Source organism: Hoplias malabaricus, chromosome 1, assembly GCF_029633855.1.
Source record: "Hoplias malabaricus isolate fHopMal1 chromosome 1, fHopMal1.hap1, whole genome shotgun sequence".
In the NCBI taxonomy this organism is placed as follows: Eukaryota; Metazoa; Chordata; class Actinopteri; order Characiformes; family Erythrinidae; genus Hoplias; species Hoplias malabaricus.
Window position 1 is genome coordinate 6,662,436 of NC_089800.1, and position 26,794 is coordinate 6,689,229.

Genomic DNA, 26,794 nt, shown 5'->3' on the forward strand with positions numbered 1-26,794 from the left:
TCCTAGCAGAAAATCATTCCTGTTATTTAAATCAATTACACTTCCACAAACAAAATTATGTTTAAATTAATTATGTGGCCAGTTAGCATTAGCACTAACACACTTTGATGAAATTAGCCTTTTGTGGGTAAAAAATGTTGTGGTTTCTTAGTGCCGTCAGCTAGCGTGGTTTCATGCTAATTATCCATGCAAGCACTTTTCGTTAGGGCTCATTTTATCGAAACTAGTGGTGCAGGTTAGCATGATATGCAAAAAAAGGGGACTTTTTAGGCCACTGGAGCAAGCTGTTAGCATGATGTCTACAAAAATTAGCCAGGCTAGTACATGTTTGCTACATTTTTTTAGGGCTCATTGATCTGTAACATTAAATCATGGAAATTTATCCACATTAACAGTTTTGTATGCTGCAGGAAAGCATTTTTATATTTTATTCTACATGACATTTTGGACATAAATAACTTTGTTAAAAATAAATGTAGTTTGTGCTTTTACACCCCCAAAATGAATATTTTTTTCAGTTTAGGTTCCTGCTCACTTCAGCCTACCTACCTTACCAGAATTTGTCTTTTGAACATGAGCCCAAGATTATCATGATATTCTAAATGCAAATAAAAATGTATATACAAATATAACCTGAAACTGTTTGAGTTTTTTACTAAATTTACTTATTAGAATTTACAACCAACAGATCTCACACCTCGGGTACTAATAATTAACAAACTATATATTGTTTAATTTTATGTGATTTGGTTAATTGATCTTCCCTCTTTCAATAAAACCCATGCAGAACAGCTGATGCCTAATATCTTCCTTGATTGTTATTATTCCAGTTTTGCGTTGTGTCATATAATATTGAATTGCTCTGCTTACACATCAAAGACGTTTGAATGCTATTTATTCATCTTCTGTAACTGCATCTTAAAAAGGTTCATTGTGATTTTTGAAACCATGTTTGAGTAGTGTCTGAGACAAAATGATTTCATCTTAGGCTAGATTTCTGAACGACCTCAGTTTGGTTCATTCATTTTCAACCGCTAATAATTTGTTAAGTCGTATGTGACAAAATAATGATGAAAGAATTGGATATATAAATATATAAATTACCACAGAAATAATTAAACCAGCAGTCTTCATCTGTGTCATGGAAGCCAATCTCGAAGAAAAAAAAACACTACCAGGGTTTTTTCTTTAAAACAAATGACATTTGACCAATATATGTGATGTTTTTTGTACATTGTCACGCTTGTAAGGGCAGCATGGTGGCGCAGCAGGTTAGTGTCGCAGTCACACAGCTCCAGGGGCCTTGAGCTTGTCGGTTTGATTCCCACTCCGGGTGACTTTCTGTGAGGAGTTTGGTGTGTTCTCCCTGTGTCTGTGTGGGTTTCCTCTCATGGTCCAAAAACATGTTGGTGACTCAAAAGTGTGAGTGAATGTGTGTGTGTTGCCCTGTGAAGGACCGGCGCCCCCTCCAGGGAGTATTCCCGCCTTGCGCCCAATGATTCCAGGTAGGCTCTGGACCCACCGTGACCCTGAACTGAATAAACGCTTACAGATAATGAATGAATGTCACGCTGTTCATTCAGCTTGAAACTGCTGAGTCTACTATGGATTTCATGCAGTTGTAAATTTATTTATTTTTTCAACAGAGTACCTGTGGAGCTCTATCAGCGAATATCCATCAGCGAATATTTTACCATACACATACTATAACATTTTAATAGAAAACAATTTTAATTTTAATGGAAAATAAATATTATTGGTAGCACTGGAACATTATTGCTTACATTGTACAATAAATAAATGGCTAAATAAACAAAACACCAAAAGCAGAAAATACATCCTTTTTATTCATTAATTTTACAATTCACCTGATGATCCAGACATTGTCCTTGGCGTGCAAATATTTGCTGTACATTGTACAAATTTCACAGTGTGCCGTCAGCATTAGTCCGGAGTGATTTTGCGTGTTTCCGTCTGTAAAAGGATTAGCTGTGTTAGTCATTATAAAGAAAAAGGGTGAGAAAACAACCTTACAATAATCTATCCTTTGTCATAGATAGTTACCCTAAATTTTCTCTAGTGTCTAATGTTTTCTTCTTGATTTCCACAGTGTTATGAACAAACGTACACACTTCCAAACTTAAAAATTGTTGCTACTACTCTTTTTAGCTATGCTAACATTTTAATACATTGACACCAAACAGAAAAACAAGTCACTTAGAGATTCCTTAACCTCTTGGTTTGAGAAAAGTGTTACATTATTTGGGCATACAGTCTGCACAATGCTAACTGCTATATAAGTATTCCTTTACTCTCATTGTACAACATACAATTAATTGTTCCCCATCTTTTACCCAGAAATGTGAAAGAAAACAACAGACACTAAACACATCTTGACTGATTGTCTACATTCACTTTAGTGGAAAACAGTACAGTTTATCATTTAGCAAGTTATTGATTTAACATTTCTTACTTGAGTGATTAGCAAACGGATTAGCACCGTCTTACCTTCTGATTAAAAGAGCAGTAGCGACTATTGCAATCAGTGTGAGGATAACTCCAAGCACAATGCCAGTATAGGAGACACTGTTACCATCTGCAACACAAAGAAATACGATTTAAATATCACTGAATATATGCAGATATATATGTAATTAGTTTATATACAGGTACATGCAAACATTTAGACCCTACTTATATTACACCTCCTTTACATAAAACATATCTCTGCACATTTTAATGCATAATTACTAAAATTATTAGTTAATTTAAAATATCAGTCTGTAAAAAGTGGCCTATGCACATTACGTTCCACTGCATTTTATACTTTAATGTTTATCATTTTCATATGATACTGTTCTGTTTTAAAAGTTTTTACTAGCAGCCAGTTTTATGACACGTTTTGCCTGGAAGTCATTTAAATAGTAGACCTCAATGAACCTCAGTAAATATGCCCTATTCAAATATACATATCTTGAATCCTAATGCTTCCTAACCAGCCTTGCACTGACGGGCATATGTAGAACTTTGTCCCAATTATTTTCCATTAAAACATGATTCCAATGACAAGTTAAGCTTTCAGTTCCAGCCAATTCTCTTCCAGAGTTCTCTTGGCTGTATCTACTGAAATACCACAAAGAAATAAGTCCTAATGGTATCAATTTTACACATTTTGTATTATGTTTAGATCATAGTATATATAATATCTATATTTTATTTACAAACACAAACGCTGCATGTATTGAAAGTTTAAGTTCTGGGATAAGTGGTTATCTCCCTGTTTCAATGAGCAGCATGTAGCCTTTAGACAGGAACCTGTGGTCCATGTACCTAATGTGGAATAAAGAGGAAGGTCTGTTGTTGTGTCAACATGCCACATCTTCTGCTTCTGCTAATCACTCACCCGTGCTTTCTCACAGTTTCTGCCATATTCATAGAGCCAAACTGCAGCAGCACTGGAATGTAAGGTGTCATCAGCACATGTTTTAAGGAGAGCCCTATTTAGCATAAGCGTGAGCACTGCCTGTGTGATTCAGAGCGGTCAGTTTGGCAAAACAGTTCCATGATAAATGCCCAAACAGCATGACTTCCACAGATGTTTCTGTTAGTGCATCTTTGACATAGCAGAGTCAATTCCATCAACCAGCATTGTTTACTATGTTCTGATTGTATTATATTAATGATAAAAACAGCCTGGGATGTTGACATCAGAGACCAGAGACTGGTAAAAAATTTCAGTGGGGAACCGGGAACCATTTCTCTGCAGAATGGCTGTAACGTGCCTTTTGTATTTTCATATTTTTTTATTGCTAGGTTTTGGTTTCAATTGTTTTTTTAAACAAGGTTTCCCATTGGTTAGGCCTTCAGGGGCTGAACTGAAGGACTAATGTGTTAGATTATCTATAACTAGTAACTGAAAATGGTCAGTGGGACTAGTATTTTGTGAGGAAAACATCATGGGATATCCAAGATATGCCACAGTGTGTAATATGCCACTGAGAGTAAGCATATTTTTTGCTGATCTTGACTACAATAAACTGAGATAATAAACTGAGAAAATCTTATAAGTCTCAGTTCCTGAGAGTTTCAAGGTGTTTTTATCTTTCAAAAGATTTTGCAATATCTGTTGGTTGGCCTTGTTTGAGGAAATGTCTGAAATGAAGACCTGTCTAGCCCAACAGTGTTTCTGAAATGAGGAAGATGTTAGCGTCTGGCGGAAACTCCAGAGCTGTGCAAATAGCAAGCAAACACACACCTTCCTTGTGTTTAAATCAAACATCATATGGCTAATGTGGCTGCTACTGTTGGACTTTATAGAGCAAAAGAGTGGTGCCCTTTGTCTCCTTTGAAGGAATTGTCCCAGTTTTCAGCTTAACCTCTATAGGGAGTTACCACTGACTTAAAATAGAAGCCAATGGGAAGATGCTTACAGACGAAGATGACCATATTCTACAAATGTGGGAGAGATTAAGTTATTAAATTAAATCGAATAACACTGGAAAAACAAAACTACTGAAGGAGTTTTGTAGCTTTTAGTGCAAGAACAAAGAAGAAACATTTTTATGGCTTTGAGGTAAATGAGTTCAGTTAGCCAGCATATGTATCTTCCTTTGCTTGTAAGTACCATTAGACTCATAGCTCCAGTACAAAACTACAGGCACTAGACTTGTTCTGGCTGATTGACAATATGTGAGATGACCCAACCACAGCTTTAACAGTACCTGAAAATTGCAGAGTGAATCCCCTCTGGCCCGGAAGCTTTTTCACCGGGTGGTCTGTGATAAAGCGAAACACATAGACTCCACTGTCAGTGGTCTTCAGGTCAGTTATCCTAATGGAGCACTTTTTGGAGCCTGTTGAGCCGAGGTACTTTACCCTTCCCTGGTACTCGGGGTCTGGAAAGATCCCATCACTGTGGTAAACATAGGTGGGTGTAATGCAGAAGCTCTGGTTACGGCACCACATCTCGGACAGCACTTTGTGGGGTTTTCCATTTTCTGAATCCTCTGGGAAGTCATAAGAGCAGGGAACTGTCACAGAAGACCCAAGATGAGCATGGACTGGACCCTCTGGAACACGAACTACCCAATCCCCAGCAAACACACCTACACAGGACAGACAATTAAGCTGTTATTATACGTTAATGTTTGCAGAAGTGTGCTCTCTCGAAAGGATGTGAACTTACTTTGCATAGAAAAAAAATAGGATTGTGGGTGTACAATCCTTTGTATACAGCTGTATGTAAACATCCTCAAAGACTTGTCAACAATAGCTCTTGTTTTCTGTACAGAAATGTTGGTGGGGATTTTTTAAATAGATTAAATCTCACCTGAAATTATTACTGATGTCCAGAAGCATCTGATCTGAAGGTGACTCCTATCCATCTCAACCTCCTAGAAACCAAATCTGCACAGACCTAAAGAGAGCAGCACTGTTCAGTTCTTTCACTTCCCTTTTTTTTTTTTTGCATGTTGCTATGTGAGGCCTTGCTTTGTTTGGTTTTGTTTCCAACCTGTTTATAATGGAGTATTGCTGTGTTTAGATCTTTATAAAGCAAACATCATGGCAGCTCATCATTCATGTCTCTCTAGCTGTTGTGAATCAGGCTCTTTTGGCAGCCTACATTGGCATGCAGCACATTGTATTAGCCTTTGTGTGAATTGTGTAGATAAGGACTGCATGGCCACATGTTTACAGACACCTGCGCATTTGTTGCTCCGCTACCATAGCCTTTTCAGGGAAGGTTTTACAATAATGTCATTTCTGTGAAGATGTGATAGCATTCAGACACAATAGCATGAAGTCAGGTTACGTATATAACATATTTGGCATCACACACTCCCCCAAACACTCACCTCTGTGGGTAATTTCACACACTCACACCTGTGGACAATTCACAACAATTCACAGCTGGGGACAAATCTCACACACACACAGTCTGTCTGTCACAGTCACACCTGTAGATGGTTTCACACTGGTTGTCCACCTACCAACGTGTTTTTGGACTGTGGGAGGAAACCCCCACAATGCTGCCCCTTAGAATAAACATACATACAGTATAAAGTAACAAGAATTTCTTACATCACTTTGCAAATTTGAAGAACACAGGTTTGGCTCCTGATGTCTCGCAAAGTCTAAAAAGTGTGTCCTCGGTTTATAATCCCGTTTTATCCAAGATACTACGCAATTTTCAATAGTAGAGTCTTTCTCAAGACTGAAGATTACACTGGAGCTCCTGTTGCTGCAACTTTTTTTACTCCTACCCGCGTTCCGACAGGCCACGCCCCTTTACCTAACGGTCCAATATGCTAATCATGAACCGCCAACGAATCAGAGCGCAGAAGGAAGAATTAGAGCAGCCAATCCCAACACAGAAAGGCGGGGTTTGTCGGAAAACGGGTGTGAAAAGCCCACCTGTACCCTGGGGACGTTTTTTTTTTTTTTTTTAATTTACTGACCGGAAGGAGCGGGTTTGGACTTTTCCAAACAGTTGGAGTGCGAAGGACCAAACTGCGGGAGAAAAGCGCTCATTGTGAAGGAAAATAAAAGACCCGAGGCTCTTGGGAGAGCGGGAAAATGTCAGAGTGGAAGTTCTGAGAAAACAAGCTCAGTGTCCAACTTCATGTCTTTGTTGGTCGTTTGGAGGGGGACTTTACCTGTGGCGAGTGAAAAAGGTGAGTCGTTTTAGTCAAATGAGCAAAAACAAAATATTAAGCTGTTGCGTAAAAAAGATGGAACAAATTACGCGAGATGTTGTCAGGATACAATAATTCCAAACTGCTTTAATAGCTGGGAATGTGTCTCTGGAAGTTCGCGTCACAGGGGTTTTCTAAAGGGACCAATTACGGAGCCTTCGTTTATTACTGGTGACACAATTTCTAAATAAATTAAATCGTGTGAACGACTTAATAACTCATCTGAACAACATAATAATAGGTAATTAATATATTATTGAAAAATTGAACAGCATTTCTCTAAAAACCACGTTGTTAGAACTTTAAAGACCACGTATATTACATACACACAAAAATTAATTAATTCCTAATAAATATTTATTCTATCTTTATTTGACGAGTAAAGTGGTGTTTACTAGTTCAAAGTGTTCCCAATATTTTTATAAATGTAGCTCGTGATTCTTTAATATATATATTTTTTCAATTTTACTATTCTGAACATGTTCAAACCATAGTTGTTTGGTTTATTAGTGCTATTTTTGATGCTGTTAGAGGCTTGGAGGACTAATAAACCTCATTAGACCTTTGGTTTGGTGTAAAACCGCAATATTTTTGGTTTTGTGTAACTATAGCCTATGTGTATTTATACTTCAGACATTTAAATCAGTAACCATACATTAACATGAGATTAAACCTAGGCACATTCTTTAGAGCCTCAACTACTTCTCCACAATCCAGTGTATTGTGTTGTGAACGCTACTTGGACAAAGCTAATGAAAGAAATGTAAAGTAATTCAGATATTCGATTGCTTATCTTTTTTTCTAATCGTTTATAAACGGTCGCAATGTTGAAAACATTACGTGTTGACCGTACACTCCAGACCCCATAACTGGCTTTGCCCTTTGGTTTATTTAACTTGTTTAACCCGTCTTTGTCCACCGCCACAGTCCCATGTGTGTGATTCTTTATTTTTTAATTCCTGGCAGGTTAAAAGAGAAACAGAGCCCCAGGTCGTGGTGAGGAGGGTTTTTTTGGGAGCCCTTCCATCCTCTTGTTTTGTTCCAGTTTTCTCTGTTTTTCATTTGGAAGGACATGACAGAGAAAAAGATAGGTGAGTTCTGACTGCACCAAAGACAAATTGTGCCTTTTCTCTCTTTGACAGCACACATCGGACCAGTCAGCAGTTAAACATTAATGGAGCTGAGCTTCTGCAGACTTATTTGTGGATAGGACCTGTTTTGTCCAGACAGAGTGTTATAACGAGTTATTAGTACAGTAACAAGGTCGAAGGTTGTTTAACAGTCGTTCAAGTGATGTCAGCGGGTCTATTTGTCAACAGGATTAGAGAAAAGCAACAGAAATGAGGGAGGTTGTAGAGACGCTGATCAACCATAGAATAGAAATAAGAATTTTAGGTTGATTCATCTTTAAAATATAAGGTAATTTGTGTTACTCTGTTGAGTTGATAAGGATACGTTCAGAGATATTGTTTTTGTCTCCTTTAACAAGTCTGCTCCCAAAATGTTTGGGCCACATGCACATCTTTCTTGGTCAAAGTAAAAAGGATTCACATGTTGGAGCTGTTCTGTGTGCTACCATTTTTTTCATCACCGTGTAAAGCAGCATATCACCGCTGTTTATTGTTAAATGCACTGTGGTCATTTTTAACAAGCTTCCATTTTGTGTCAGTGCCTACACAGTCAGCATTTTTGGCATTTCGACATTGACCTTGGCATTTTTGAAGGAATAAACATGCTTGTTCCAAAAGTTACACTGTAGATTGGCTGTCTAAATCACATTCCATATGCCGGCTGTTAATGTCAGTGCTTCCTCTGGTCAGTAAATATTTCCAGCTCAGGCACTCAAGCTAATTTGTGGTTTAAGTCACTCCAGCTTTTTTGATTTGTTGTATCTATAGGCAATAAGCTGTAAAGTCAAGGTAGTAGAACCTGTAGGCATGTGCTCTCTGATGAATAAACCCAGCCCAGTGAATTGATACCTTACAGAAATATCACTTTTATTGTGCATACTTTTGTTTAAAAAAATTGGCTGTTGAGCTGCACTGGTTAAACTTGCTCAGTGTGGTGCAGTGTACATTTTAGGGCATTCTTGACTCTTGACAACCATTTCTTGACTCAAAACAAACGTTTCAGAGACCTCAAGTCTCAGTTTTTATGTATTAGGAAAAAACAGGCACAAGATTAATGGGCAATTGAAATTGACATTCAGAACTTCTAATCGATATAATCTTGTCTATATCGATTATATCAGTTATTTTTATTCTGTCCCCACTGTGTCATGTGATTCTGCCCCTTTCTGACACATGGAAGCAACCTAAACGCTGAGGTCGACCGAGCGACTCGAGCAGCTAGTACCAAAGGAAAACACAGCATCTGTGATTTGGCTATAATTAAGATGACAGCGAACAATAAGAAGTCAAATGTAAACGCTGAGAAAAAAAAAAAAACGAGAGGAACAAGCTCCCAGCAACATTAGAAAAAATATCCCATATTTAAGACTGGTGCGTATTTACAGTACAAGCCTCGTCACGATATATATATACAGAATAATTGTTCATTAATCATAATCGCGGTAAAATGTGAAATTAATTGTGATATTGATATGCGCTCATATCGCCCAGCACTATCACAAGATTAATAAAAGTAAGATACTAATTTTCGTGCAGTTTTAGCATTGAATCAGATTCAGTAGGCTCACCTCAAGAAAAGCTTTGATAAATCCAGTAATGCAGTGGCCCTCAGAAGAGATATTAGCTCGTTCTCCACTGAGACTTGACTGCAAAGGTGTGTCTGTATTGTCTGCTGAGCTGAGCCTGGAAACGCCTATGGCAGGGAGCTGATTCACACATGCCCATTTTCTATCCAGCTATTTGTTAAATAGACATTACGTAGTTGAGGAGATGATGGAGGATCATGGGATTATTGAAATAGCATGGTGGTGGCTTAGTGGAACATTTTTTTTACTCCACTTATGGGTAGGTTATACTTTTTCCCGTAAGAGATATTCAGAATAGCAGACAAAAATTTGCAGACAGCACTTAGACACAAATTTTGACTTTTAATAAGCTGTAAGTTACGATTAGTGACTGTTAGATTATTTATGTAACCAACATTGTCTTACAAACACAGAATCCAGGTACATTTCCTGTAAAACAGGCTTTTACCTGTTAGTTTTCCACATTTGTGCTTGTCTGAACAGACCCAAAGCACTCAAGTGTGCGGTGGAGTTCCTTACATCATAACACAGCACTATGTGGTTTTACTGGAACTGAAAATCAAGCGGTGTTTATGACTCAGATGTCCGCGACTCACTCAGAGTAAGCTTCCCGACAGTCATCTGTAGTGGACAAAATAGTCACAAACAAAGCTTTCCTCCGTCACGTTGGCAGTGGTACAGTTTGTGTTGGATTTACCTCAGGATGATGCGCATTTTGCCAATACTTGGTTGAATGACCAGCACACTTGTTTCAGTTTCCTTTTAAAGGACCCACGTTTTTTGTCTGAACTTCACTTCTGCCAAAACATTCATTCATATTCTGTTACTGCTTCGTCCTGTTCACAGTCACGGTGGGTCCAGAGCCTGCCTGGAGTCATAAGGTGCAAAGCAGGAGCATACCCTGGACAGAGCAGCAGTCCCATCACAGGGCTCAGGTGCTTAAATTTTGCGAAGGCAGCCACGTGTGACAGTCTAAAGCAAGGAAAGAATCATTGCTGCCTTGTGCCAGAACATGGCTTCAGGAGTTTCAGCCGTACCACTAGACAAAAGTGCTACTTGTTCTCTGGTCAGACGGGTCAAATCAGGTGCAGCACGGGCATCGGCTCAGACGCAGGGGATATCGCACCAGATCAGGTAGAAACTGGAAGTTGGAGCAGAGCAGGGAGTCTTGGCTGTGTTTGTGTTAAGGTTGTGTTATCTGTAGATAAAGAGAACCCAGGAATTTATTTATTGATCCGATATTAAATACAACTGTGCTTTATACCCCTCTAGCTCGGGAATGAGCACAGTTATAGGCTTATGTGTGGAGATTAGACAAGCCACCATTTACAGTTGAATATATCTATGGTAGAATTCATTACTTTAAATGATTGTAAATTGAAGCTAAACCTACAGGGTTTTATTGGGAGATTTGGGCTGGCATTGAACGTGGGTTTTTCTGATGTTAAGCGGATCGAGATGGATTCTCTGTGATATCCAATAGTGTCACGAAGACTGTTCTAATGGTCCATGTTTGTGTTTATATGGCAAAGTGTGTGTAAAATATCCCACCATTCAAAGGATTTTCAAAAAAGGTTTACAAATAGGTAATAAACTATAGATAAGTTTGTATTTTACAAGTATTTTACAAAAGTATTTACATTACTTACAGTTGCATGTTTGCTTTGCGTTCTGTGTAGACGTGTGCCCACATCCTGGCCATGACATTAAAGGTTCTCCCTGAAACATACCTGTTTAAAGATATAAAGAGTGTTACCATTGTACCCCAACCTGGCCTGGGACACCCTGGTTGCCTGGCGAGGTAAATGAGAAAAATAGCCCCTCGTCCCAATGGGCATGTGTTGTTGATGTTCTGTTCCATTTAGTGACAGGGCAGAAGTCTTAGATTTCATTCTCTGGACCAGAAAGGTGGGCAGTGATGGGAAACAAGCATGGCTTATGTCTGTGAAGAGATTTCTGATGACTGACCTCCCTGGATTTCCTGTTTGTTATGTGAACGTTTGTGTTCAGAAAATCTCACCGTATGGCCCTCTTACATTAGGCATAAAAACTGCACGCTGTGTTTGAAAAACCATGTGTGAGTTGTCCTGGTCTTAACGCGTTAAAGCACACACTGATCAGGTTATTTAATGCATCTTGAGTATCACAAAACGATCCAAACAGATTATTCACATACAAACTTCATTTGCAGAAAAGTTGGGACATAAATCTGTGATTTGTTGATTTTCTTAAACCTTTATTTAAAGAACACAGGCAGGAATACACCCTGGAGGGGGCGCCTGTCCTTCACAGGGCAACACAGACACACACACATTCACACCTATGGACACTTTTGAGTCGCCAATCCACCTACCAACGTGTGTTTTTGGACTGTGGGAGGAAACCGGAGCACCTGGAGGAAACCCACGCAGACACAGGGAGAACACACCACACTCCTCACAGACAGTCACCCGGAGGAAACCCACGCAGACACAGGGAGAACACACCACACTCCTCACAGACAGTCACCCGGAGGAAACCCACACAGACACAGGGAGAACACACCACACTCCTCACAGACAGTCACCCGGAGGAAACCCACGCAGACACAGGGAGAACACACCACACTCCTCACAGACAGTCACCCGGAGCAGGAATTGAACCCACAACCTCCAGGTCCCTGGAGCTGTGTGACTGCGACACTCCCTGCTGCACCACCGTGCCACCCCTGATTAGGTTTTGTAAACATAAATAAATTTAGAACCTGATGCCTGCAACGCACTCAAAAATAAGAGTGAAATGTTTATGGAAAATTATCCCACATTTCTAAAAGACCACACTGTTATTAGGTGAATATGAAAGTTGTGAAAAGATCATTCACCAAATGTTGTCTTTGCAAACAAACGCTGGTTGCTGCTCTTTTTAAACTTTTTAAAAATTGATTAGAAAATTGTCAAGCGGTCCGACAGAATCTTTTTCAATGCACAATAGCAAGTTCTACAATTATTTACAGTTCATAATGCCATAAAAACATACAGGGAGTCAGGGATGTCAGAAACCGTCATGCTAATATGATGGACATAGCCATAGGAAGCTATATATTAAACATGTGCAGAAATACTGGCAAGATCTTGGGCCTGATGTAATCTGAGATGGAATAAAAGACAGTGGAAACATGTTCTGTGATTAGACAAGTCCAAGTTTGAGCTTGTTTTTGGGGAAATATGGACATCGGATTCCAAAAAAACAGCCTCTGTGATGGCATGGGGTTGCTTCAGTGCCATGAGTGATCTGCAGAGGAGTGAAGGTACCTTTGATGTAGAGACTTATAGTATAGTTATTTTGGAGAGACATGCTGCCATCAAGATGACATAAAATGAAAGGTTATGTGTCCCAGTGGTAAAATTATTTATTTATTTTTGAGTGTGTTACCCTCATTGCGGGCATGGATTTTTAAAATTTGCTTATATTTAACAAATAGAATTTGGTTAGTTGAAGAGAATGGCGGCACGGTGGCACAGCAGATAGCGTCGCGGTCACACTCCAGGGACCTGGAGGTTGTGGGTTCGATTCCCACTCCAGGTGACTGTCTGTGAGGAGTTTGGTGTGTTCTCTCTGTGTCTGCGTGGGTTTCCTCCGAATGACTGTCTGTGAGGAGTGTGGCGTATTCTCCCTGTGTCTGCGTGGGTTTCCTCCGGGTGACTGTCTGTGAGGAGTGTGGTGTGTTCTCCCTGTGTCTGCGTGGGTTTCCTCCGGGTGACTGTCTGTGAGGAGTGTGGTGTGTTCTCCCTGTGTCTGCGTGGGTTTCCTCCCACAGTCCAAAAACACACGTTGGTAGGTGGATTGGCGACTCCAAAGTGTCCGTAGGTGTGAGTGTGTGAATGAATGTGTGTGTGTGTTGCCCTGTGAAGGACTGGCGCCCCCTCCAGGGTGTATTCCCACCTTGCACTCAATGATTCCAGGTAGGCTCTGGACCCACCGTGTCCCTGAACTGGATAAGCGGTTACAGATAATGAATGGATGGATGGATAGTTGAAGAGCTTGAAAATATTTTCTTTGACCTTTGGCCTGTTAAATAAAGGTTGAATTAACAAATGAGGAGCTTTCTGTTTTTATTGCCTTTTTAAGAGGTTTACCGACTTTTTCAACAATGCGGTTTGTACATTTACAAGTTGAGAAATGCACCCAGGATGTATTTTAAAGAGATTCACTTTTCACTAACCAGTGTATATGCATGTGATTAAAATCCTGTCAGGACATGGTCCAAATCCTAGTGCCATAAAATGACCAGGTGTAAATGGGTCACAAACACACCACTCAAAACCTCAGTATCTCCTGTAGGTCTTTGGGGAGTTTGTCTAGGTATTCAATGGTAAACATATGAAGAGACAGCGTATACTCTTGTTGTGACAGCTAAAGCCGAATACATCTCATGAGTGTGTGAAGCCTATATTTAAAGAAAAAAATGGTGTAGTAACCAGCCTCACGTGGTGATGCCACCCCATGTTATAGCACTTTGTGTATGTGTTGTCTGCCTAAGAGCATGCTCGTAGTCATCAGACTGCCGAACTGCTTCAGCTCCACAGCTGAGAACCCTCGCTTGAGCAGAGATACCATGACTTCTCAAGAATTCATGTTCAAATGTTTAAATTCAACATAATTTATAAGTTCCAAATAATTCTATTGTTTACTTCTAGGGCTTGGACCAACATGCAGAAGCTAAACATGTTGGACGGGGTGGGTACAGATGTGACTTTCAGGATTAGAAACCATAGAAGCATGTGATGATTACTGAGACTAAATGACATGGCTGCACTGCAGGGTTGTGATTCGCACTGTGGGCAGGTAATAGAATTAGATTAGGACAGAGTTGTGCTCAGGTCAGTGTCAAGGTGAGTACAGGGATTCTAAGTATTTCAGAAGTGTAATTTCAGGGATTTCAGGTGGGTTCAAAGCCTGCCCGGAATCGCTGGGTGTAAGACAGGAACACACCCTGGAGGGGGCGCCAGTCCTTCACAGGGAGACACACACACACACACATTCTGCATAAATAAATTAAAATAAATGTTTTAAATGTATCTATACATTTCCATATATCAACATTTATTTGTTTTTTTTTTCGGTTTTGCTTTTATTTACTTATTGTTTTATTTTTATATTTTATATTTCCACATTTCTTCACTTATTTATTTTTGTTTTCCACATTTCTACATTTATATATTTCTCCACCTGTATGTTAATTGAGTGGGCGGTCCTAACCCAACTCTTAACCAGGATTGGTCAGTTTGGTCAACCATAGAGAAACACTGTCTGGTTTATGGGATTCAGCAACATCCCACTCAAAGCCATTGTGAAGTTAATCGAAAGATAGCATAGCTAGCCTTAGATAGATGTTCAGTTGGTTCTGTCTGGTTCACCAATCTTGACAATTTTACAAATTGATGTTTGTTATTAACACCTTAAGGGGGCAGCAGAGAGTGTTGTTTGTTTGTTTGAGCTTGAGCTGTCTTCCTTCCACTCACTAATGCACTCATATAGTTAAATATTTCTATGTGCCATGTGCCAATGCTCAATCTCTGTTTTTTTAGTAAGGCTTTTATGTGTGGACATTGGGATGGACAGTTTGATGTATGTGTTTATATGATTATAACAGGTAGTAGTCGATATTTTCAGACGAGAGAACCATTATTAATCTTTTAGAGATGACGGAAAACATGTTGCACATGATTTTTTATATAACTCTCCAACTTCATGGTCAAAACCATGAGTCCTGTCCTGGGACAGACTGACATTCACAGGCTGCACTGTGAGCATGTGTATGTGTGTGTGTGTGTGTGAGTGTGTGTGTAGGGGGGTGGGTGGAGGTGGGGGGTAGAATATGGCACGGTATTAAATCCTAGTTTGCTTTGTGTCCATGAAAGTGCTGACTTTGGACTATTGATCTCATTCTTCTCTGCAGTAGTAAGTGAGCTTCATTGTGCTCGATCGGCTGCCATCTCTAACTCTCAGTGCAAATTCATTTCTGTGTATCATCAGTGTCTGTGTTTTTCCTTAACATATACTTTATATAATGAAAAACACATATCTGTACTGTGGGGTTTGTTAATAACATTAGATATAGTTGTTTTCAATATAAACCCTTTTTTCTAGGGGCTCATTAGGCAAAACATGTGTGCCATGGTGCCTCAGTTTTCAGGATACACAATAATCATCCCCATTTTTCAGAATTTTGATAAAAAGTATCACACATTTGACACATTTAAATCTAAAAAAAAATGACACTGCACTTAGAGCTGGACAATAACTCAATATAAATATATATCGCAATATAAACTGTTTCAATAACAATTCTAATTCTAATATTTACAGCATCTGTCACTGACTGACGGTCATTAGAGGGCTCTGTCATCAGTGCAGCACTCAGTTTAAAAGTTAGTTTAAAAACATTACTATTGACAAACCCAAGAGGTTTGACGGTGATGTCATGTTTTTTGTTTCTGAACAGTTTTTTCTGTGGCTTTTAAGCAGTTTATATCAATATCTGAATTATATCGTATCAACTGAAACTTAGAAATACATCGTGATATAAATTGTAGCCGAATCGTCCATCCCTAACTGCAATATGCTATTCGTACCACTTCAAATTCGAGTTTTCATCTGAATGATAACCCTGTTTGATTTTAACCTTGCTTTGTCTTTGGCAGGAGCACAAGGGATGGCACTATGTAGCCCTTGTCGAGTGACGGTTGCTGTGGGTTTGACTGTGGTTATACTGGGAGGACTGGGAGCTGCCATCTGGGCCTTGGGTGAGTCTAAGACATAAGTCTAAGTCTTATTAAGTCTATTTGTATAATTATGTAGTGAATATTCCATGTGTTGACTATTCTTTAATTTCATGTGCCCTCATACACCTGCTTCATCAAATGAATGGCTAAATAATTGCTCGGTTGACAGGAGAGATGATAGTGGAAATGTCTATTTATTTCTAAAGCTCAACTTGAGCTGTCTGTTTTTACCAGAGGAGGTCTGCGGATGTCTTATAGGATGAAATATCTGTGTGGTATCCTCGGTTAAGCTGAATTCTGTTTTTATATTAATGTGAGGGGTGGACCTCTGTGGAATTATGGGATGTAATATGCCTTGAAAAACAACTTACTGAACATTACAGACATTATACACTTGTTCTAGATTAAAAGAGCAGGCTGTAATCAATCCCTGAAATGGTCTCCTCAGCCTAATCCAGCTGAATATTTCATCTTGTGTTTCAGTGACCTACCTACGGACAGCAGAAGACACAGGTTTATATGATGGTAAGTGTAACAGTGTCGTCTTCCAGAATGCATTGGTGTAAACGTGCCTGATAGTCATTCTAGTCCTTGCTTGTATTTATGGCTGTTATATTGTGATGCTGTATGTTTTGCAACATATCCCCGCTCCTTTGGGAGAGAACTAATCTCCTGTCGTCGCGTCTTCTGGCTCCATTACAGTGCAGGTGAGCGTGGCGGATCAGAGGCTGCGGGTGTTTGACTCTGTGCAGCGGAGGTGGAGACATGTGTGCTCTTCCAGTGCTAATCAGCTGCTCGCTGCCATCAGCTGTGAGGAGATGGGCTTCGTCAGGTAATGATGAAGTGAGGGAGGGGGACAGAGAGACCGTGAAAGCTGAGAGAGGCTGAGGCAGAGACAGAGAGAGACGGGAGAGTAATTCAGATTGAGTAAAAATATTACAATGAAGAGAAATATAATTTACACATGTAGCTTACACAGCAAATCAGTAATGCACCGCTGAAACTACACTACCAACAGCAATGGAGGACAGATATGGTTATTTTAATAAGTAGCTATATTAGATTTTGAAAACATACACGGTATAAGAGATATAAATATACACACTCCAAGAAAAACAGCCGCTAATTCCTTAAACTTGTCTCAGATTTACCTCTATACCACCATTCATTCAGTACACACAGGTATGCTTTTATCATTATGAGTTTTTAGCTGCCACCTACCCTTCTGACACATGTCTGCAGCTCAAAAGCCCTAGATGGGATTGGTTCCTTAGTTTTGTGATGTAAGAAACCCTGGCTCTCTGAATTCACTCATTTTGAGGAGGTTTTTAAAACAAATGTCTTTACTGCGAATGTCCTGCTCCATTCCTTCTTTGTTAAATCGATTATTTTTTTGATTTGACACATTACTCTAGACGTATCCAGGCACTGGACATTTGTTGGACTTATCTTCCTTGTCTTTCAGAGCGATAAACTACTCAGTCACATGTGCTTCTGACAGTGGGCACGAGTATTTTTGCGTGAAAGAGAGTGAGTTAACGTATGGCAAGAAGATCAGCACTGCACTGTATCCATGGTGAGATTCTCCATGTAACACATTCAGTAATACAGTCAACACTCCACGTTCAAATACGACCTTTCAATTGTATTTCAATTCCAAACACCAAGTTGATAAAGAGGGGCAGCACGGTGGTGCAGCAGGTAGTGTCGCAGTCACACAGCTCCAGGGGCCTGGAGGTTGTGGGTTCGATTCCCGCTCCTGGTGACTGTTGGTGAGTTCTCCCCGTGTCTGTGTGGGTTTCCTCCGGGTGCTCCGGTTTCCTCCCACAGTCAAAAAACACACGTTGCAGGTGGATTGGCGAATCAAAAGCGTCCGTAGGTGTGAGTGAATGTGTGTGTGTATCTGTGTTGCCCTGTGAAGGACTGGCGCCCCCTCCAGGGTGTATTCCTGCCTTGCGCCCAATGATTCCAGGTAGGCTCTGGACCCAACGCGACCCTGAATTGGATAAGGGTTACAGATAATGAATGAATGAAGTTGATAAAGATCTGGATGACTGGACAATGGGATGTCATGTTAAATGACTGTTGTCTCTGTTTCAGCAAATGTGAAAAAGGACAAATTGTTGAAGTTCTTTGTCAAGGTAAGGTCTAAGGTGAAGTGTATTTATGTTAAAAAGTTTCTTATTAAAGGAATAATGTGCAGTATATCATCACTACTGTAAAGAAATGTGATTAACATGAACTTGACCACAGACATGTATCATTTATCCTTACCTTTTTCAAACGTTCACATGTTTTTCAAACAGTGTTAAAATAATTGACGTTTGGCTGTTGGTGCTGTTGCAGACTGTGGGCGTCGAATGCTCCCCGAGGAGCGAATTGTGGGTGGAGCAGATGCTCGACAGGGTTCCTGGCCATGGCAGGTCAGTTTGCAATACGACGGGGTTCATCAGTGCGGAGGATCCATCATCTCTGACCGCTGGATCATCAGCGCTGCTCATTGCTTCCCTGAGTGAGTCTCTCTCTCTCCTTTTCTCTCTAAGAATGTAATAATAATTTGTCAGATATTTTAGAAGAAAAGATGTGTCCTTTTTTCACCTAGAAATTCCACTGAAGTCATTTGATGCCCACATTATTACATTATTACATACATTAAGTGTATGCACACATAGCCTTTTGGAATGCCATTTACACATACTGTACAAACACACATGGCCTCGTGTTTTGTGTGTGTGTGTGTGTGTGTGTTTTCTCAGGAGGTATCGTCACGTATCAAGGTGGAGGGTGCTGATGGGCTCCATCTACAACACCATCCACAAGAATGTGGTGATTGCTGAGGTGAAAACAGTCGTCTACCACAGCAGTTATCTGCCATTCGTCGACGCTAACATCGATGACAACAGCCGAGACATCGCTGTCCTGGCCCTGACCAAACCCCTGCAGTTCACGGGTGAGTTTACACCAGACACATTCACAGTCTCAAGAAGTAGTTTGTATACCTCTTTATTTATTTATTTATTTATTTAAATATCCCTATTATTGTATTATGTAAATTAAATTGAATATAACATTTGAGTAGCATTCTGAGACTCCTCTGTGGTTTATAAAAGAGATTTCATTATCTGGTGAATTGCTCAAATACTTTTTTGTTGCATAATTGACTTGTTGACTTTGCTTTTACGTGAACTGTAGTAACACTGCGCAGCAGTGAGTGGAGGACTTCATAAGGTTTGCTGTAAGTTCTTAATTAGAGGATTTACTCTCAGTAGCAGTCTTGCAGGAGGCTGGAGGTAGATGCTAGTACACACAGCACTGCTGTAGTACCTCCCTCCAGTCTCAGGTTGCCGCAGAGTCCGGAGAACAAAGCTCCTCTTTTTCCAGCCCAGACAAAAGACAATGCTATCAGACATCTCCGGAAAGGGAAAAAAAAGAAGAGGAATTCTCTCTAACTGTCATGTAACATGTTCTCCTCACATTATCACAATACTAAAGAAAACATCTTGTTCTTCTTCAAATATACACCACATAAAAAGGTGGCTTTATTCTTCTGAAATGATTTTGGAGGCAGTTTGTGTTCGGTTAAGCTAGAGATTAATTACTCAGCCTTATTTTAAACCAGCTCCACGTCTTTAAGACCCAGCTGTAGACCAGTATTGTAACAATCAAGACTTGGGAACAGAATGGGAACAGAAAGTGTCAGATAACACAAGAGCCGATCTGCCGCTGCTCACAGGAGCTACAAAGAAAACATCAATTAGAGCCGTTATCAGGCATCTCAGTGTATCACTGTATCTTTCTGAAGCGGCACACAACAAGGACCCTAATGTCTTCTCATATTTGTTCCAGCCTTCCACATCGCCACCTGATTTCACTAATTACCTCATCATGACAGTCCAGGAAACGTAATTAGGGAAAGGAGGTGTTGTGCTGCGTGGCTCCCGGGGATTGTTTATTTTTTTTCTCTTAGATATAATCTTTTCAAGGGTCTAGGTTCATTTTGAGGTACATGCATGAGTAAATTATTACTTGAATGTAATATGTAAATACAATTTCACCTGATAACCACTCACTGAGAGAGGCCAGTAATGGTTTCTGGCACTTCTAATTAGTTATAGGATCGCTGGGGTTGGGAGACACTGTGGCGCAGCAGGTAGTGTCGCAGTCACACAGCTCCAAAGTGCCCGTTTAAAGTTGACAAAGTTAGGAACTCAAATTCCACTGTATTTAGTTGTTTGACACTGTCATAGAGCTGCTGCTTAGCATTTAAATGATAATGAGCCACTTACTGTTCACCCCAACCCGAGCGCACACCTGTGAGGAGCAGAAGCTCTGGGTTTTTAGCCGTTTTTGTTGGTTCTCTTTCTTCTCTGTTCTCGTTTTCTCAGTTGTATTCAGTGTTCTTGTAAACTGTGTATAAAAACAACAACACCACCCACTTCAATCTGGTTCTCCCTCACTTTTACTTGTTGTGACAGACTACATCCAGCCAGTGTGTTTACCCACCTACGGCCAGCGGCTGGTAGATGGCCAGATGGGCACAGTGACCGGCTGGGGGAACGTGGAATATTATGGTGAGTCTAATAATCCGTTATACTGATAGAACTGCAAACGGTGGCTGATTCCCTGAATGTCAGACCCCACCGCTGCGTTTCATTTCTAATAATTGCATTGACTCGGCTAGGACTCCCCCGCTTGTCCATTGAGCTTCATATCTCTGAACTCTATCAGTGATCTAGTGTTTGACAGTAATGAGGGCTGAATACTTGAAGGAGAGGGAATGATGCCATCCTCTTCAAAGCAGGGCTCTTTGAAGATATGAGCTTTTTATTCCCCCTGACACCTTCACTTCAGTCTGTATTTCATCTCTCGTCTTTTATCTTCAGTATCCTATTTCCCTTTCTCATTATCAGGCACACAGGCAAACATTCTGCAGGAGGCACACATCCCCATCATCAGTGATGCTGTCTGTAATGCTCCCGATTATTACGACAACCAGGTCACCACCACCATGTTCTGTGCTGGCTATGAGAAAGGAGGAGTCGATTCCTGTCAGGTGAAGTGCTCTGGGATGACGTCACAAGCGTTAAAACAGGGACAGCAGACACCAGAGGGCGCCATTCATTCCTTATTTACTTCAATCTCAATCCATACTCCAGTGGACAGAGTTCCAGATTTGGAATTTGAATGTTTATAGAGAATAATTTTTGAGTAAATATTCATTAGCTACTATGACAACAGTGTGCATAAATGTATATAAGTGGAAGAATTATGTTCTCTCCCTCCACTGCAGTACCACAGACAGGAAGTGTATTAAATGCTGCTTATTATGTGGTTCTGTAGCAAATATTTAATCTAATTTATTTTTTCCGTGTGCTTCAGGGGGACAGTGGCGGCCCATTTGTGGCATCAGACTGTCTGTCGAAGACCAGCCGCTACAGGTTGCTGGGAGTGGTCAGCTGGGGTACAGGCTGTGCCATGGCAAAAAAACCCGGCGTTTACACCAGAGTGTCCCGCTTCTTGCCCTGGATTTCGAGCGCCATGAGGGTGAGTACTCAAACTAGTGCTGGGCGATATGAGCACAAGTAAATATCACAATTAATTGTACATTTTCCACTATTACGATTAATTAACTATTATTTTGTTTTTTGTATTTTTGTCCCTCATAGTTCAGTGACTCCAGTGTGCTCCAGTATTAAAGCTGGGATATTTATTTCTAATGTCGCTGGGAGCTTGTCCCTCTCTTGTTTTTTGAGCACTGTTTATATGCATTCATTCATTCATTATCTGTAACCTTTATCCAGTTCAGGGTCGCGGTGGGTCCAGAGCCTACCTGGAATCATTGGGCGCAAGGCGGGAACACACCCTGGAGGGGGCGCCAGTCCTTCACAGGGCGACACACACTCATACATTCACTGTTTATATTTGGTGTGTGATTTTGCTTTGGTCACTGAAACTGTGTTTTTTTTCATGTGTCAGATAGGGGCAGAATCACATGACTACAGTGTGGTAGTGTGGTTTAAAAGGGACAGTACATGAACACACAGTGGGGACATAACAGAATAAAAAAAATAAAATTTGATATAATCAATATATACAAGATTATATCTATTAAAATTAAAATTAACTATTAATATTAAAATGTGGATTTCGATTTATTGTTCAGCCCTAACTCACAATACAAATACAAATTACATATCGGCACTCATTCATTCATTCATTATCTGTAACCCTTATCCAATTCAGGGTCGCGGTGGGTCCAGAGCCTACCTGGAATCATTGGGCTCAAGGCGGGAATACACCCTGGAGGGGGCGCCAGTCCTTCACAGGGCAACACACACATTCACTCACACACTCACACCTACGGACACTTTTGAGTCGCCAATCCACCTACCAACGTGTGTTTTTGGACTGTGGGAGGAAACATATCGTCACTGTCCAGTGAAAAATATGATGGTTGTTTTCTTGCTCTTATTAATGTGCCAGAAATTATGGAAAAAAACTAGCAAACTGTAGAATGCACAGAAAAATGCCATATTTAAGTTAGTTTCCTGTGGAGAATGTTATTTTCACTGTGAAATATGAGTAGACCTATTCAGACTGCTGAACTGATCTGTGTTTCCACCTTCTCTCCTCTCTCTAGACGTATGAGAATTCGCCAGGGGTTCATAAAATGGCCCGAGCAGCCACAGCATAGTCCACCTCAGACTTGAACTCATCTGAAAAGACAGAGAAAAGAAAGATCCACTCACCACGAAGGACGCCATAAAGTCCCCAAGAGCAGCAGAGTCGTAACATTGACCCAAAGAAGACAAGTACCCTCTTCTGTCACCTGGCCAGAACTCTGAATCATCTCTGAATCAAAGGTTTCACTCACACACTGTTAAACTCGGTTAAAATTGTCAGCACAAAGCAAAACGGATATCAAATAGTGGATGTAATAGTTTGAGAAACATAAAAGATAGGAACTAAAAAATTAAGCATTAAGAAATTGAGATGCCAACTTTAATCCAAGCAGGATTTTATTGCAGGTTTTTTCAGCAGTAAAACAATGAGGTCAGTCTTGTTTACTTCCATTTTTTAATGCAGTGGCAAAGTGCCTTCAGATATAAACTCAGTTCCAATGACCAGATGGAAATGACTCAGCTCATTTGTCACACAGCCGGAATACCAGAAAGTGCGTTTTATTTTTTTATTCTTGGGAAGTATGGGACAGAAGTCGTCTTGTCAAAGTTATAAGAAGAACGCTGGACTAATATTTCTTACATGATGATACCTATAAGGCAATGTAGCCCAGTCCATGTGGTGCATTAGATATGATACAGTTAGGCTATGAGTCTAGAGGAAAAATTGAATTGAAAGGACTTTTTTGAGACAGGGCTTTAAACATAGTGTAATACATGAACACGTACCTATATATGTGGAATACTCATATAATGAAATGGATATCATGAAAAAACCTGTGCCTTTCCACATACACTTTTACAGCTGTCCTTATAAATATGATCTGAAGCAGAGGTGTGTAGTAACTAGTTACATTTGCTCAAGTACAAGTACTGAACTATTTTGATTGGTACCTTCCTGGTTATTTTCATATTGTAGTAATTATACTCAACTATATCCTTAGTTTACCTCCATTCCGTTTGTTGGTGAACTGCTTTGTGATTGAATCACACCAGTCATTTTAGCTTTAGCATTTTTGTTTTAGATCCAAAAGACATCCAAACACAGAGGAACACAGTTTTATGTTCAGTTCCTGTGCTGATACATGCCAGGAGGTCCTGCTGATGTTCTATGAGTAAGGCTACTCTTCCCAGATCACTATTTTACACAAGCAACAATACTTTTACTTGAGATTTGTGGCTACTCTCTACCCACCTCGGATTTAAAGTAACTGGACATAGAGATTAAATTATATTTCTCGTCTTTCTTTCTTTGTTAATGGACACGGAAGGACAGGCTCTTATATAAAGACGTAAACCAAAGACAGCAATAGTGTTGATGTGGCAGTCAGTATTTCTGCGTAATGTTGTGTTTGTTGTTGTAAATATTAAAAGCTTCATTATTATGCAACAAAATGTTTTAATTGTTGATAAGTTTTATTTCTGATTGTGTTCTGAGCTGCTATGTGGTAATTTAGAGGTTACTATATGTTACTATAAAAAGCTACTTCAAAGTAAGGTATTTAAACACATTTGGTCGGGTTAGTTCTTACAACTGATTGAGAATACACTACACAATACGGAAAATCAAACCGACCTGCTGCCTATTTAAAGTGTTTTACGTGAACTCGAGTTCTCGTATAGTTCCAGCTCCCTGATTCCCTTTACATGGTTCTTATCTGATAAGACTCGCAGTAGACCGCTGAGATCTTGTTTGCGTGATATTTCTCAACGATTACGTATTAGCTACTTTTCCACCTTTATGCACTTTTTTCTCTTTGTTTGTAAACCTCCAGTAATTGGATGAATGTATGTACATGATGCAAATTCAGACTGCTGACCTCTGACTTATACATTGATTAGAATAGTGTGTGTTTTTGTCTTTTTAAATTTGAATATCACCATAATGTTGAGCATTGAAATAAAATCTTAATTTTGAATAAATGTACATTGTAACAATAGCGGTAGTCGTTATTTGTAACACGTTGTTTTACCCAACTCTGTTGTCACTAATTCCACCATTAGTACTCCCCCTCTCACACTGGGTAAAGGCAAGCATATATTACCTGTCAGACTATTGCTCTTACTCAAATTACCGTTAACACAACAACACTAGGAATCTCAACATGCTTGGAGGAGAAGGCCAAATGTCCAGATGTGTTATGTGTAGCATCATGCACAATGATAGGGCAGAGGGAGGGCCATCCAACCCACACAGAGAGCCAGATCATTTGTCCTCTCCTGGGTTCCCAGCCTCAGAAAGCTGAGGCATCACCGGAGATTAAACTGGCCGTCTCCTGATGATAGGGCCAATGCTTAGACCACTGGACTTCTGGAGTTCTACTGAATCTCTGTGGATGTAGAACATCATCAGCTTTTGGTATGAATTTGGGTGGTGTTTGGGATCCAGAGCTAATCATCCAATATCTGTACTAGACCATAGTCATTTTCAGGTTCCTGAATGCCATCGAATTCTCAAAAAAATGTAGAAGAACAGAGGCTGTTACTGCAGCAAAGAAAGATGAATTACCAATTACTATAATTGACTTAAGGAAGAAATGTTGCCTGAGGATGTGTCTGTGTTCCTTTGTCTCTCTGCTGTTTATTTCTAAACACAAAACTGAATACTTGGGTTAAAGCAATGGAAAGAAAGGCATCATGTTTCCTTTTTTTATTTGGCCTGTTTTATTTTTGTTCTCATTAATAATGCCAAGTTGTTGTACCATAAATATATGTTGGTGAACAAAAGGCTTTAGCTAGAATCAATGACGCTCTTTTGTAATTTGGTGGAACTGGTGTAGGCTTTTTTTCAGACTTTATATCTTCAGGATGACCTGCTGACGTTTAAAGATGTTTTAATATGCAAATAGTAACAGTGAAAACAGTACAAGTTGAAAAAAGGTTGACGCAACACTGGATCTTTCAGTTTAATTTGTTGGATTCAAGGCCACATCAGTCAGAGCTATGCTCAGCAGTAAAGAACCAGGTACAAGCCTTCTTATTCATACAGGATAAATACTGAAATGTCTTTGAATGCGCTTCCTTCATTTCTTCATATAGAAGTTAGGAGTGTCCCCACTGTGCAAACTCTGAAGCAATTCTTTGAAGACATGCACAATTTCTTTGCAGTCAATGTAAATGGGCCTGTTTGTGCTACTTTGTAAGTAAAATACCTCTCACACAAATGACAATACTGAAAGAGGGAACACTGAATCTGTGCTATTTACACAAGGACGTCTGAAGAAGTAGTCTCCTCTAAAAACTGGATTTGGTAGGTCCCTGTTCAGCCTGTTCCAGGACAGTTCCACAGAAACCTTGCTTGCAAATGAGAAGTTTAATTGTAGCTTGCTAGTGCCTCCTCAGGGAAAGGAAGTCTTGACTGACGTTTTGTCGGACTGTTTGATCACAAGAAAGGGCCTTTTATTTGCCCTTTAGGTTAGATTCCTGCACCCATCTTCTCAGTGAGGTGGTGAATTTGGAAGGATGGAGAGATATAGAGGGATTCTCTTTAATCCATCATGGCTTTTGGTCTTAATGCTGGAGTTTATTTCGTCTTCAACAGGTATGATAACATTTTGACTCAGCGTTTGGAGCAGGATGTATTGTAACAGAGATAATGTGATATCTGGTAAAAATATGTGGTAAAATGGGGATGGTTTCACGTAGAACGTATTGAAAGACGGCATAGCCAATTACGATATAATGAAACCAATGTAGAATATCTTGAAACTGTATATATATATATATATAATGAAATGGGAATTTCGTTAAAAAGCTCAAAACAATTGTGAGATGATATCTGAAACATCAGGCAAAATTAATAATCAATTATTTTTGGGTAACAATTACAGATATACCACCTAAAAAAGTCTAAATTACAATAAAAAATATGTATTTTATGTTAAACCACAGACGTACAGAAATTTGCTTTATAATTATGCAACAATCTGAAAATTGTAT

General features: G+C 39.8%; 2 protein-coding genes across 3 annotated transcripts; one reads left to right on the forward strand and one right to left on the reverse strand.

The window, feature by feature from the left end:
* Positions 1 to 1,656: 1,656 nt before the first annotated feature.
* Positions 1,657 to 6,695, reverse strand: LOC136667876 (myelin-associated glycoprotein). 2 transcript variants are annotated; one of them, XM_066645058.1, is made up of 5 exons: positions 6,459 to 6,695; positions 5,330 to 5,416; positions 4,722 to 5,105; positions 2,509 to 2,596; positions 1,657 to 1,974 (listed from the first exon to the last, which is right to left on the reverse strand). In XM_066645058.1, exons 2-5 carry the CDS (start codon positions 5,382 to 5,384, stop codon positions 1,926 to 1,928), a joined length of 576 nt encoding a protein of 191 aa, XP_066501155.1. In that variant the 5' UTR covers positions 5,385 to 5,416; positions 6,459 to 6,695; the 3' UTR covers positions 1,657 to 1,925. The 2 variants fall into 2 exon arrangements, with proteins under 2 accessions (XP_066501155.1, XP_066501154.1); XM_066645057.1 differs by having other exon boundaries at positions 6,082 to 6,695.
* hpn (hepsin) lies at positions 6,538 to 24,785 on the forward strand. Its single transcript, XM_066645056.1, has 13 exons — positions 6,538 to 6,674; positions 7,662 to 7,786; positions 16,095 to 16,196; positions 16,659 to 16,700; positions 16,878 to 17,007; positions 17,641 to 17,751; positions 18,276 to 18,316; positions 18,522 to 18,687; positions 18,932 to 19,125; positions 20,651 to 20,746; positions 21,086 to 21,228; positions 21,555 to 21,719; positions 22,816 to 24,785. Exons 2-13 carry the CDS (start codon positions 7,768 to 7,770, stop codon positions 22,867 to 22,869), a joined length of 1,263 nt encoding a protein of 420 aa, XP_066501153.1. The 5' UTR covers positions 6,538 to 6,674; positions 7,662 to 7,767; the 3' UTR covers positions 22,870 to 24,785.
* Positions 24,786 to 26,794: the final 2,009 nt, after the last annotated feature.

Excerpts from the sequence above, each read along its gene's own strand:
- LOC136667876 (XM_066645058.1), bottom strand. The coding sequence starts at position 5,384 with ATGGATAGGAGTCACCTTCAGATCAGATGCTTCTGGACATCAGTAATA. Across the intron at positions 5,106-5,329 it reads GACATCAGTAATAATTTCAG|GTGTGTTTGCTGGGGATTGG; the intron begins GTGAGATTTAAT and ends TGTCCTGTGTAG. Across the intron at positions 1,975-2,508 it reads ACTGCTCTTTTAATCAGAAG|ACGGAAACACGCAAAATCAC; the intron begins GTAAGACGGTGC and ends ATCCTTTTACAG.
- hpn (XM_066645056.1), top strand. Across the intron at positions 17,008-17,640 it reads GAGGAGATGGGCTTCGTCAG|AGCGATAAACTACTCAGTCA; the intron begins GTAATGATGAAG and ends CTTGTCTTTCAG. Across the intron at positions 21,229-21,554 it reads GAGGAGTCGATTCCTGTCAG|GGGGACAGTGGCGGCCCATT; the intron begins GTGAAGTGCTCT and ends CGTGTGCTTCAG.